Source organism: Mobula birostris, chromosome 13 (assembly GCF_030028105.1).
Source record: "Mobula birostris isolate sMobBir1 chromosome 13, sMobBir1.hap1, whole genome shotgun sequence".
In the NCBI taxonomy this organism is placed as follows: Eukaryota; Metazoa; Chordata; class Chondrichthyes; order Myliobatiformes; family Myliobatidae; genus Mobula; species Mobula birostris.
In genome coordinates this window covers 3,654,509-3,668,974 of record NC_092382.1, presented here as the reverse complement: position 1 = coordinate 3,668,974, position 14,466 = coordinate 3,654,509, and the positions used below count along the sequence as shown (strand labels likewise).

At 44.6% G+C, this 14,466-nt stretch overlaps 1 protein-coding gene across 1 annotated transcript in view; it reads right to left on the bottom strand.

Moving 5' to 3' along the window:
- Positions 1-4,543: 4,543 nt before the first annotated feature.
- The window catches only part of LOC140208312 (uncharacterized), a 119,745-nt gene continuing 109,822 nt past the window's right edge, over positions 4,544-14,466 (bottom strand). Inside the window, exon 4 of the mRNA XM_072276900.1 lies at positions 4,544-7,528. Within this exon, the coding sequence (XP_072133001.1) occupies positions 5,281-7,528 (2,248 nt within the window). The 3' untranslated portion in view covers positions 4,544-5,280. The remainder of the gene's footprint in view (positions 7,529-14,466) is intronic.

Genomic DNA, 14,466 nt, shown 5'->3' with positions numbered 1-14,466 from the left:
GTAGCATGGCCAAATTCACTCTTAGCTAAGTCAACTGTAAGGTTGGCCCTGGAAAGCCTGTCAAACAGCTCTTCTGCTACAGCTCTTCCCAAGTGTCACTCCCTGTGACTAAGTCATCAATATCGGCATCTGTGTGTCCTAACCCTTGAATTACAGAATCAATCATTCTCTGGAATGTTCCTGGAGCATATTTCATTTCAAATGGCGAAACATTATATTCATACAACCCAGAAGGTGTCACAAATGCAGAAATTTCTCTACCTCAGTCCGTCAATGGAACACACCAATACCCTTTCAACAGATCAATCTTTGTAAGAAATTACCTTTTCCAACCTTATCAATGCAATCATCCACCCTAGGGATAGGATAGGCATCTGTTTTTGTTACTGCATTTACCTTCCTATAATTAGTGCAAAATCTAACACTACCATCAAGTTTGGGCACAATAACGCAGGGTGAGCTCCAATCTGATGTTGAACGCCTAATAATACCACTTTCAGCATATATTCAATTTCTTGCTCAGCCAATTTACACTTTTCTATATTCATGCGATATGGGTGTTGTTTAATCGGTTTGGCTTGACCCATATATACGTCATGTACTGCAACCGTGGTTTGCTTGGGAACATTGGGAAATATAACTTTAAACCTCAGAATTAATTCCTTCAGCTGTTGTTGTTGCTTTGGCTGCAGATGAGCCAACTTGTTGTCCACGTTTTTGAGAACAACCGAGTTCATTAGCCTAACTGGGACCATGTTTGGCTTGTGAAAAGTCTCAGATGAGTCAATTGTTTCATTCTCAGGGCTGTCAGATTTATATGTTTGACAACACTCACCGATGGTGCCTGCTTGGCAGAATAAGGCTTTGTCATATTGATGTGTACCACCTGTGTTAGTTTACGTCAGTCGTGTGTTTTAATAACATAATTCACATCATTAATTTGAGAGACTATTTCATACAGTCCATTGAATTTCACTTGAAGTAGAATCATCAACATTGGAGATAAGGCAAGCACATTATCCCCCACCTAGTATTTTCTTTTGTTTTGGTCCGCTTAACAAACCAACACTTCACTTTGTTTTGAGAAATCTTTAAGTTTTGTCTCGCTAGACTACAGGCCTGGTAGAGTTTATTTTTGAACTTCAAAACATAGTCTAACAAGTTAACATATACATCCCCATCAATCCACTGTTCCTTTAACAAGGTCAAAGGTCCCCTCACTCTATGACCAAATACAAGTTCAAATGGGCTAAAGCCCAGTGATTCCTGTACCAACTCTCTTAAGCCTGATTTATACTTGTGCGTCAAGTGTACACCATAGGCACTATGTACCCTACGCCGCAGGGTAACGTGCACCTCTTCAAAAAAGTAACTCACGCGTCGCGGCGATGCAGACCGCAACAACTGTGATTGGTTCGCTTGGTAGCATTGCATTTCCGGTTGCTTTTCTCCACCATGTCTGTACACTGATGCAAAATAAATGGTTGGAGACAATGAACCAAATCGTCAAATCTACCTGCCGACATCCAAAAATATTTGAAATGCATTTACTCGTCCATGTCTCTCATGATGAAACTCAACAGTGTCAGAGAAACCCCACCGCCAACTTGCGTTTTGGTGGTGAAGTGCAGAGCCATGCAGACACAACTACGCATGCTCGCTACGGCGTAGGGCTACACAAAAATTAAATCAGGCCTACGGTGTAGGATACGGCGTATCCCGAATGCACAAGTATAAATCAGCCTTTACGGTGAACAAAAGCAAATGTATTCCTTCATCCCATTTTTTTCCATTTTCAACACAGTATGTCTTAATCATTGTTTTGACGGTAGAATGAAATCTTTCGAAAGCCCCTTGTAATTCTGGATGGTACGCAGACGATGTAATTTGTTTAGCTCCCAGTTCATAAACTACCTGCTGGAATAATCCAGATGTAAAATTACTTCCTTGATCAGACTGGATTTCTTCATGCAAACCAAATAAAGTAAAAAACTTGTTAACAGCCTTCGTCACAGTTTTAGCTTTAATATTTCTGAGAGGTATTGCCTCTGAGAATCTGGATGCAGTACACATAATAGTTAGTAAATACTGATTAGTCTTTGGGAATGGGCCAACACAATCCACTATAAATTTGGAACAGGGTTCTTCGAATGCAGGTATAGGCCGGAGTGGGGTCACTGGGGTGACCTGATTAGGTTTACCCACAACTTGACAAGTGTGACAGGATCTGCAAAAGGTCACAACATCTTTCCTCAAATTAGGCCAGAAAAATTCTCTCATAATCCTGTTTACAGTTTTATTCTCTCCAAAATGGCCACCTAAGGGCATACTGTGGGCCAAAGTTAAAATTTCAGTCCAATAAAATTTAGGAACTACAACTTGGTGAATAATTGTCCATTCCTCACTCGCAGGTATAGCAGGTGGCCTCCACTTCCTCATTAACACTCCATCCTTGAGATAATACCCTACTGACATTTTCTTAATCTCATCATCTGAGAGAAATGTTTCTTATAAAGCTTCAATCTCAGGGTCTCGGTTCTGTTCTGCTATAAACTCCTTCCTAGACAGGGATAAATCTTTCTCATCAGACTTACTACCTGAATCCTGTTGAAACAATGAAGGCTGAAAGGTCCCTGACAAGTCATCATAACCTGAATCCTGGTCAACCTGATTTTGGCTATCAGGGGTATCAGAATCATGCTGCACAGAACTGTCTGCATTGGCATACTTTTTAGCCATACTTCGAGTTACTGCGATAAATGTTAAAATCCATCTGTGGGTCGTCAGTGGTTGGCTTAGTTGTCAACTGCACTGCAGGAACAACATTACCATCTGCCAGGTCATTCCCTAACAGCAAAGTAACATCTTCCACTGGTAAACTGGAGCATAATCCGATCTTAACAGGTCTCAAAACCAACCCTGACTGTAAAGTGACCTTGCGCAATGGCACGGAAACAATGCTGCCCCCAATGCCTTTAATAAGATTTACCTCACCTATGTTAGTTTCATCACCAAACTTTAGAACGCTGTCTGATATAAGTGACTGAGAAGCCCCAGTATCTCGAAGAATTTTCACTGGTACCGGGGTTGACCCTTCCGTTACTAATACAAACCCATCTGACATAAAATGATGGAATCCCTACTTAACTCAGTCAGACCTCTCAGTCCTTAACTGAGCCTCAGCAGAATGTTCAGAACCCTGTGGGTTTATAGGTGCTTCAACATACTGATCACAGGCATGTGGGACTGCCTCCTTTTCCTTTTTCTTCTTCAGGACAGAACAATTAGCCACCATATGACCAGCTTTCTTACAATAGTAACAAGGCAGACCAGAATATTTCTCCTTCAACTGCTTCCCTTCATCCTTAGTCTCGTCACTAGTCCCAGCTTTAATTTCTGGTTTACTCTGGTTATCCCTGCTACTTTTTTGGAAGCTCTTATTCTGGGTGAACTTAACCTTATGAGTTAAAGCAAACTTATCTGCTAATCTAGCAGACTCCTGCAAAGTGGCAGCATCCTTTTCATTTAAATACATCTTTATGTCATCAGGGACACACATTTTGAATTCTTCAATTAAAACCAACTCTTTCAAGCTGTTAAAATCATCATTTACATTTTTATATGTGCACCAGCGGTCAAAACACACAAACTTCTCATAAGCAAATTCCATATAAGTCCGGTTCACAGATTTCCTCAAATTTCTAAACTTTTGCCTGTATGCTTCTAGGACAAACTCATAAGCTTTGAGCACAGCCTGTTTCACTATGTCATAATCAGCTGCTTCATCAACTGTCAAAGCAGAATAGGCTTGCTGAGCCTTCCCCTTAATTACACTTTGTAAGAGAATAGGCCAACCCTCTTTTGGCCATTTTAAACCCTGAGCAAACTTCTCAAAATGCTGAAAGTATTTATCAACCTCTGCCTCGTCAAATGGAGGCACCAATTTAACTTCCCGACTGGCCTCAAACTTATCACCAGAGTCTAACGCTAGACCCCTTTGCTGCAATCTCTCTATCTTTTCCAGCTCGAACAGCCTCTGTCTTTCTGCTTCCTCTCTGTTTTTCTGCGTCTTTAGTCTCAACCTGCCTCTGCCTTTCCACAGCCTCTATCTTTATTTTTTCTAACTTGTGCGGGAGCTCTAGCTCACTAGGTTTACTTTCAGGAAACACCTCCAACTCCTGCATTTTAAACACACCCTCAGATACATTAATACTCAGCTATTTTCCTCTGCATCTGTGACCTCCTCATTGTCGATTTCACCTTCACAAGTTTTAACCTTTTAGCAATACTCAGCAACTCAATCCTTCTGGTGTCCTCTAACGCCTCAGAGGTTGGCGCTTCCAGACATCTATCAACATCCATTGCTGCTGATTTTCCATACACAAATAAATCAAAAGGGATTTCTACAATGAAACCGATAACTGATCAATACGCCTCCAAATCTTTTCCTATATCGGATGCAGGCCCAAATTTTGACCCTGTAACACTTTAGAAATGAGTCAGTAGCAATAGACTACACCTAGAGTCTGTTTTTGATGTTAAATCCACTATCTTTATTAGTACCTACTAACAATATAGTAACTTAAGCAAGATAAACAAAAGTTAACAGTGTTATATGTATATATGTGGGTAAATATAACTCCCAAACTATTGAGCTCAGGGGAAACAAGGTTTGGAGTCTTGAGATGGTAAACTATGAAAGTCCAGTTCAACCATAGAATAGTTGAGGAGAGAGAGGTATTTGTAATCCAGGGTAAGTGTGGAGAGAAGTCAATAACGTTGAATTCCACAGCATCCATGGTGGTAAAACGAGGCAACAGTCGCTGTAGATTTTATCTGTCGTCATTCCAAATCCACATACAAATTATCACCAGAAGGTACTTGTCACAAGAGGTATCGTCTTGAAGTGAATTTCCACACCACACCCAGGCAAGGGTTAACACATAAGTGGTCTTCACAGGATACCCCAAAATAGATCCACTCCTATGGATCAAACGAGATGACAACCACACATTCAACGTATGCTGAATCAATAATTAACCCACCCTTGGGGGCAGAGGAAAGTTCGAAACAGTGACCCTTGGCCAGTAGTTCCCTTGTTTTGAACCTTCCATTTTTCCTCCTTCATCTCTGTCTGACTCTGAGTGTCTGTGTCCTCGGTTAAAACTAAACAAGCTGTGAGTGATGTGAACAAGATGCAAGTCAGACTGATTTCCATTCTTAATCTCTCTCTCTCTCTCTCAAAATGACAGTCCACAGCAAACGAAATCTAGGGATTCATCACAATGGCCGTTCCCCATTGTGAACTGACTGGTGTGCCAGTAGGAGGGATGACTGAGTGAATCCTTTCCCACATTTTGAGCAGGTGAACGGCTTCTCCCCAGTGTGAACTCGCTGATGACTGTGTAGGTTGGATGACTGAGTGAATCTTTTCCCACAGACTGAGCAGGTAAACGGCTTCTCCCCAGTGTGAACTCGCTGATGTTTCTGTAGGGTGGATGACTGAGTGAATCTTTTCCCACAGGCTAAGCAGGTGAATGGCTTCTCCCCAGTGTGAACTCGCTGATGATTCTGTAGGGTGGATGAGTGAGTGAATCTCTTCCCACAGACTGAGCAGGTGAACGGCCTCTCCCCAGTGTGAACTCGCTGATGACTCTGTAGGGTGGATGACTGAGTGAATCTCTTCCCACAGACTGAGCAGGTGAACGGCTTCTCCCCAGTGTGACCTTGCTGGTGTGCCACTAGGTTGGATGACTCAGTGAATCTCTTCTCAGAGACTGAGCAGGTGAACAGCATCTCTCCAGTGTGAACTCGCTGGTGAGCCATTAGCTTAGACGAGCAAGTGAATCCCTTCCCACAGTCTGAGCAGGTGAATGGCCACTCCCCACTGTGAACTGACTGGTGTGCCAGCAGTCTGGATGACTGACTGAATCCTTTCCCACATTCTAAGCAGGTGAAAGGCTTCTCCCCAGTGTGAACTCGCTGATGACTCTGTAGGCTGGATGACTGAGTGAATCTCTTCCCACATTCTGAGCAGGTGAATGGCTTCTCCCCAGTGTGAACTCGCTGATGATTCTGTCGGCTGGATGAATTAGTGAATCTCTTCCCACAGACTGAGCAGGTGAACGGCTTCTCCCCAGTGTGAACTCGCTGATGACTCTGTAGGCTGGATAACTGAGTGAATCCCTTCCCACATTCTGAGCAGGTGAACGGCTTCTCCCCAGTGTGAACTCGCTGATGACTCTGTAGGTTGGATGACTGAGTGAAACCCTTCCCACATTCTGAGCAGGTGAACGGCTTCTCCCCAGTGTGAACTCGCTGATGACCCTGTAGGTTGGATAACCGAGTGAATCTCTTCCCACAGACTGAGCAGGTGAATGGCTTCTCCCCAGTGTGGACTCGCTGATGTCTCTGTAGGCTGGATTGATCAGCGAATCTCTTCCCACAGACTGAGCAGGTGAACGGCTTCTCCCCAGTGTGAACTCGCTGATGTTTCTGCAGGGTGGATTGATCAGCGAATCTCTTCCCACAGACTGAGCAGGTGAAGGGCTTTTCGCCAGTGTGAACTCGCTGATGTCTCTGTAGGTTGGATGACTCAGTGAATCTCTTCCCACAGACTGAGCAGGTGAATGGCTTCTCCCCAGTGTGGACTCGCTGATGTCTCTGTAGGCTGGATTGATCAGCGAATCTCTTCCCACAGACTGAGCAGGTGCACAGCTTCTCCCCAGTGTGAACTCGCTGATGTGCCAGTAGGTTGGATGACTGAGTGAATCCTTTCTCACATTCTGAGCTGGTGAATGGCTTCTCCCCAGTGTGAACTCGCTGATGAATCTGTAGGTTGGATGACTGAGTGAATCTCTTCCCACAGACCGAGCAGGTGAACGGCTTCTCCCCAGTGTGACCTCGCTGATGTGCCACTAGGTTGGATGACTCAGTGAATCTCTTCTCAGAGACTGAGCAGGTGAACAGCATCTCTCCAGTGTGAACTCGCTGGTGAGCCATTAGCTTAGATGAGCAAGTGAATCCCTTCCCACAGTCTGAGCAGGTGAACGGCCACTCCCCACTGTGAACTGACTGGTGTGCCAGCAGTTTGGATGACTGACTGAACCCTTTCCCACATTCTAAGCAGGTGAACGGCTTCTCCCCAGTGTGAACTCGCTGATGACTCTGTAGGCTGGATGACTGAGTGAATCTCTTCCCACATTCTGAGCAGGTGAATGGCTTCTCCCCAGTGTGAACTCGCTGATGAATCTGTAGGCTGGATGAATTAGTGAATCCCTTCCTACAGACTGAGCAGGTGAACGGCTTCTCCCCAGTGTGAACTCGCTGATGACTCTGCAGGTTGGATGACTGAGTGAATCCCTTCCCACATTCTGAGCAGGTGAATGGCTTCTCCCCAGTGTGAATTCGCTGATGATTCTGTAGGCTGGATGAATTAGTGAATCTCTTCCCACAGACTGAGCAGGTGAACGGCTTCTCCCCAGTGTGGACTCGCTGATGTCTCTGTAGGCTGGATGACTCAGTGAATCTCTTCCCACATTCTGAGCATGTGAACGGCTTCTCCCCAGTGTGAACTCGCTGATGTTTCTGTAGGGTGGATTTATCAGTGAATCTCTTCCCACAGACTGAGCAGGTGAATGGCTTCTCGCCAGTGTGAACTCGCTGATGACTCTGTAGGGTGGATGAATTAGTGAATCTCTTCCCACAGACTGAGCAGGTGAACGGCTTCTCCCCAGTGTGAACCCGCTGATGACTCTGTAGGTTGGATGACTCAGTGAATCTCTTCCCACAGACTGAGCAGGTGAATGGCTTCTCCCCAGTGTGGACTCGCTGATGTCTCTGTACGCTGGATGACTCAGTGAATCTCTTCCCACATTCTGAGCAGGTGAACGGCTTCTCCCCAGTGTGAACTCGCTGATGTTTCTGTAGGGTGGATTGATCAGCGAATCTCTTCCCACAGACTGAGCAGGTCATTGGCTTCTTGCCAGTGTGAACTCGCTGATGTCTCTGTAGGGTGGATGAATTAGTGAATCTCTTCCCACAGACTGAGCAGGCAAACGGCTTCTCCCCAGTGTGAACTCGCTGATGTGCCAGTAGGTTGGATGACTGAGTGAATCTCTTCCCACAGACTGAGCAGGTGAATGGCTTCTCCCCGGTGTGAACTCGCTGGTGAGCCATTGGGTCAGATGACCGAGTGAATCCTTCCCCACAAGTTCAGCAGATGACCAGCCTCTGCCCAGTGTGAATTGCCTGGTGTGTCCACAGGTGGGATGACCGACTGAATCCCTTCTCACACACAGATCAGATGAATGACCTTGTCCAGTGTGAACTTGCTGATGTACCTTCAATTGAGATAACCGAGTGAATCCACTCCCACTGTCTGAGCAGGTGAACGGCCTTTCCCCTGTGCAAAATGACGGGCATGCTAGTCAGTCAGATGACCAAGTGAATCCCTCCCCACAGTCTGAGCTGGAAGGATGGTTGATTGAAATCCTTGCTCCACTTCTCAAACATCTGGACAGAGACAGCAAAACTGGCGTACTGGGTTTGAGATCCTAGGAGCTAAATTCCATCTCGTTTTTAACCTGTAAAAAGATTTACAAAATCCATCATTGGGTTAGGACCAAATTTCAGATGAGATTACTTGAGTTCTCAAGGTTTGATCTGGTTGCAATGAGGTTCAACCCAAGTTGGAGAGAGAAATCATCTTCTGACTGGGCACAGTGCTGGTATCTGGAATGGCCATCAATTCCTTGATGCTCTTCCTGTCTCTATAAGAATGGGGCATTTCTGCCATCTCCAATCTGTGACCTGGCTCAGTTTGCCTCTCTCCATTTGTATTATTCCCTGTTCCTGCTGAGCAGCATGGGTGCCTGGGCCCACAGTCACTGAAACAGTATCAGGCAAATTGTCTTTCTTGTCATGCATCTGGGATTTTCTTTTATGCATTATTAACTTTAAAGTGCCACAGATTTAACACCATATACAAAATTCCTGCTGAGATGAATGGTTGGTCTGCACAGCTGTTAAAAGAACTTACAGGGAATTTTTGTATTATTTCAGGTTCTTGTCACAGTCATCGAAAATTACAATACAGAAACAGGCCCTTTGGGCCATCTGGTTTGTGCTGAACTATTTAATCTGCCCACTCCCATACCCCTACCATCCAGGTACCAAACAAACCTCTTAAATGTTGAAATTGAGCTCGCATGCACCACTTGTGCTGGCTGCTCATTCCACACCCGGATGACCATCTGTGTGAAGAAGTTTCCCCTCATGTTCTCCTTAACGTTTCACCTTTTACCCTTAACCCATGGCCTCTGATTGTCGTCCCACCCCATCTCAGTGGTAAAAGCCAGCTTGCATTTACCCTATCTATACCCCTCATAATAGTGGTATACCTCCATCAAATCTCCCCTCAATCTTTTATGTTCCAAGGAATAAAGTCCGGACTTGTTCAATCCTTCCTAATAACCCAAGTCCTCCAGACCTGGCAACATTGTTGTGAATTTTCTCTGAACTTTTTCAACCTCTTTTACAATGTTCATGTAGGTAGGTGACCAAAACTGTAAACAATACTCCAAATTAGGCCTCACCAATGTCTTCTACAAGTCAACATAACGTCTATCTATTGTTGTCAGTACTTTGGTTCATGAAGGCCAATGGGCCAAAATCTTTCTTTCCGTCACATCCATGACACCATTTTCAATAGACAATAGGTGCAGGAGTAGGCCATTTGGCCCTTCGAGCCGGTACCCGCCATTCACTGTGATCATGGCTGATCATCCACAATCAGTACCCCGTTCCTGCCTTCTCCCCATATCCCTTGACTCTGCTATCATTAAGAGATCTCTCTCTTTCTTGAAAGCATTCAGAGAATTGGCCTCCACTGCATTCCACAGATCCACAACTCTCTGGCTGAAAAAGTTTTTCCTCAACTCCATGCTAAATGACCTACCCCTTATTCTCAAATTGTGGCCTCTGGTTCTGGACTCCCCCAACATCAGTGAATTAAAGACTTGTATTCCCAGATCCCTTTCTTCTACAACACTCCTCAGTGCCCTACCAGTCACTGTGAAAGACCTCCCTTGGTACGTCATACCAAAGTGCAACACCTCACACTTGTCTGCATTAAATTCCATTTTCCATTTCTCAAACCATTTTCCCAGCTGGTCCAGATCGCACTGCACGTCATGATATCCTTCCTCGCTGACCACTACACCACCAACCTTGGTGTCATACAGAAATTTGCTGATCCAGTTAACCACACTATCATCCAGATTACTGATATAGATGAAAAACAACAACAGATCCAGCACTGATCCCTGTGGCACACCACTAGTCACAGGCCTCCAGTCAGAGAGGCAACCATCTGCTACCACACACTGGCTTCTCCCAAAGACAATGTCTCATCCAATTTACTATCTCCTCTTGAATGCTGAGTGACTGAACCTTCTTGACCAACCTCCCATATCAAACTTTGTCAAGTGCCTTGTTAAAGTCCATGTGGACAACATCCACTGCCTTGCCTTCATCCACTTTCCTGATAACTTCCTCGAGAGACTCTACAAGATTGGCTAGATATGACCTACCGTGCACAAAGCCATGCTGTCTATCCTTAAACAATCCACATCTATCCAAGTACTTACAGTATATATCTGGTTCCTGCACACACGTTCCAATAACTTTCCCACTACTGGTGTCACCAATGTACAATTTCTTAGTTTATTTTTAGAGCCCTTCTTGAACAGCAGAACAACAACATTAGCTGTTCTCCAATCTGCCAGTACCTCACCTGTCACTAAGGATGACTTAAATATCTGTGCTTGTGCCCCGACAATTTCTGCACTTGTCTGCCGCAGAGTCCCAGGGAACAACTTGTCAGGCCCTGGGGATTGATCCACGCTAACTTGCCTGAAGACAGCAAACACCTCCACCTCTGTAATCTGTACAGGGTCCATGAAGTTGATGCTGCTTTGCCTCACTTCTATAGATTCTGTGTCCATCTCTTGAGTAAATATGGATGCAAAAACATCTGCCACATCTATTTTGTCTCCTCATATGGATTAACGTTCTGATCTTGCAGAGGATTAATTTTTCCCTTGCAATCTTTTCGCACTTAACATACCTGCAGAATCCATGAGCGTTCTCCTTCACTTTGTCTGCTGGGGCAACCTCATCACTTCTTTTATTTCTTTCATAAGTGTTCACTTGAATTTCCTGTATCTCATCAGTACCCCATTTGTTCCCATTTGCCTGTACCTGGTATGCGCCTCCTTTTTATTGATCTGGGAGATGAAAGCCAAAGGGGTGATGGAGCTGCATGGTGGGAGGTGGGGGTGGGGGGGGGTGTTAAACTAAAGTTGCAGGGGGAATGGGAGCCTGAACAACAGAACAGATAGTGGTGGGGTGTGGAGACAGTTGTTGTTCAGTCCTCAGACAAAGTCAGGAATGAAAAGGTTGTGCATGGTGCAGTGGATATGCTGAGCCCTGTATATTTCAATACAAGGAGCAGCGTAGGAAAGGCGGATGTGTTCAGGGCATGGATCAACATCTGGAATTATGACACTAGGATCTGGCCACTGGGGACTGGGACAGGCTGCTTTCTGGCAAAGGTGTGCTTGGTAAATGGGAGGCCTTCAAAGCAAAATTTGATAGTACAAAGCGGGTGTGTGTTTGTCAGAATAAAAGGTGAAGATAGAAACTGTAGGGAACCTTGGATTTCAAGAGATATTGAGACCCTGGTGAAGCACAAAATGGAGTTGGATAACGGGTATAAGCAGGCAGATTCTTATGGAGTATAAGAAATGCAAGAGAATACATAAGAAATAAATCAGGATGGCTAAAAGATGGCATGAGGTTGCACTCACAGAAAAGCTGAAGGATAATCCTCAGGGATTCTAGAGATAGGTTAAGAGCAAAAGGATTGCAAGGTCCTCTGGAAGACCGGAATGGCAAACCACGTGTGGAAGCAAAGCAGATGCGGGAGATCTTAAATACTTATTCATCTCTGTTTACTGCATCTGTATTTACTAAGGAAACTGGCATGAAGTCCATGGAATTAAGGGAAACAAGTAGTGAGATCATGGAAACTGTACAGATTGAAAAGGAGGAGGTGCTTGCTACCTTGAGGAAAATTAAAGTGGATAAATCCCCAGGACCTGACAGGGTGTTCCCTCGGACCTTGAAGGAGACTAGTGTTGAAATTGCAGGGGCCCTGGCAGAAATATTTAAAATGTTGGTGTCTACGGGTGAGGTGCCGGAGGATTGGAGAGTGGCTCATGTTGTTCCGTTGTTTAAAAAAGGATCGAAAAGTAATCCGGGAAATTATCGGCCGGTAAGTTTGATGTTGTTAGTGGGTAAGTTATTGGAGGGAGTACTAAGAGACAGAATCTATAAGCATTTGGATAGACAGGGACTTATTAGGGAGAGTCAACATGGCTTTGTGCGTGGTAGGTCATGTTTGACCAATCTATTGGAGTTTTCGAGGAGGTTACCAGGAAAGTTGATGAAGGGAAGGCAGTGGATGTTGTCTACATGGACTTCAGTAAGGCCTTTGACAAGGTCCCGCATGGAAGGTTAGTTAGGAAAATTCAGTCACTAGGTATACATGGAGAGGTGGTAAATTGGATTAGACATTGGATCGATGGAAGAAGCCAGAGAGTGGTGGTAGAGAATTGCTTCTCAGAGTGGAGGCCTGTGACTAGTGGGGTGCCACAGGGATCAGTGCTGGGTCCATTGTTATTTGTCATCTATATCAATGATCTGGATGATAATGTGGTAAATTGGATCAGCAAATTTGTTGATGATACAAAGATTGGAGTTGTAGTAGACAGAGAGAAAGGTTTTCAGCACCTCCAGAGGGACTTGGACCAGCTGGAAAAATGGGCTGAAAAATGGCAGAAGGAGTTTAATACAGACAAGTGTGAGGTATTGCACTTTGGAAGGACAAACCAAGGTAGAACATACAGGGTAAATGGTAAGGCACTGAGGAGTGCAGTAGAACAGAGGGATCTGGGAATACAGATACAAAATTCCCTAAAAGTGGCATCACAGGTAGAGAGTGTCGTAAAGAGAGCTTTTGGTACATTGGCCTTTATTAATCAAAGTATTGAGTATAAGAGCTGGAATGTTATGATGAGGTTGTATAAGGCATTAGTGAGGCTGAATCTGGAGTATTGTATTCAGTTTTGGTCACCAAATTACAGGATGGATATTAATAAGGTTGAAAGAGTGCAGAGAAGGTTTACAAGGATGTTGCCGGGACTTGAGAAACTCAGTTACAGAGAAAGGTTGAATAGGTTTGGACTTTATTTCCTGGAGCATAGAAAAATGAGGGGAGATTTGATAGAGGTATATAAAATTATGATGGGTACAGATAGAGTGAATGCAAGCTGGCTTTTTCCACTGAGGCAAGGGGAGAAAAAAAACAGAGGACATGGGTTCAGGGTGAGGGGGGAAAAGTTTAAAGGGAACATTAGGGGTGGGCTTCTTCACACAGAGAGTGGTGGGAGTATGGAATGAGCTGCCAAACGAGGTGGTAAATGCGGGTTCTACTTTAACATTTAAGAATAAATTGGACAGATACATGGATGGGAGGTGTAGGGAGGGATATGGTCCGTGTGCAGGTCAGTGGGACTAGGCAGAAAATGGTTTGGCACAGCCAAGCAGGGCCAAAAGGCCTGTTTCTGTGCTGTAGTTTTTCTATGGTTTCTACTCAGGAGGTGGACAAAGAGTGTATGGGAGTGTGGAAAAGCGGCATTAAAATCGTGGGCCTTGTACAGATTAAAGAAGAGGAGATGTTTGCTATCCTGAGGCAGATTAGGCTGGATAAATCTCCAGGGCATGACAGGGTGCTCCCTCGGACCCTACGGGAGGCAAGTGCAGAAATTGTCAGGGCCCCAGCAGAGATAATTAAATCATCCTTAGTGACAGGAGAGTAATCAGAGGATTGTAGGATAGCCAAAGTTATTTCGCTGTTCAACATAGAACATAGAAATCTGCAGCATATTCCAGGCCATTCAGCCCACAATGTTGTGCCAACCATGAAACTTACTCTAGAAACTGCCTGGAATTTCCCTAGCACATAAACCTCTATTTTACTGAGCTCTATATACCTATCTAGGAGGCTGTTAAAAGACCCTATTTTATCAGCCTCGACCACCGCTGCTGGCAGTGCATTCCACGCATCCACCACTCTCTGTGTAAGAAAAGATACCCCTGACATCCCCTCGGTACCTACTTCCAAGCACTTTAAAACTATGCCCCTCGTGTTAGCCATTTCAGCCCTGGGTAAAAACCTCTGGCTATCCACACGATCAATGCCCCTCATCATCTTATCCATCTGAAAAAGGCTCTCAGCATAAACAAGGAAATTATACATTGCTTTGAGGATTTGTTGGAAGTGTACAAAAATATGAGGGTATAGATAGGGTAAATGCAAGCAGCTTTTTCCACTGATGTTGG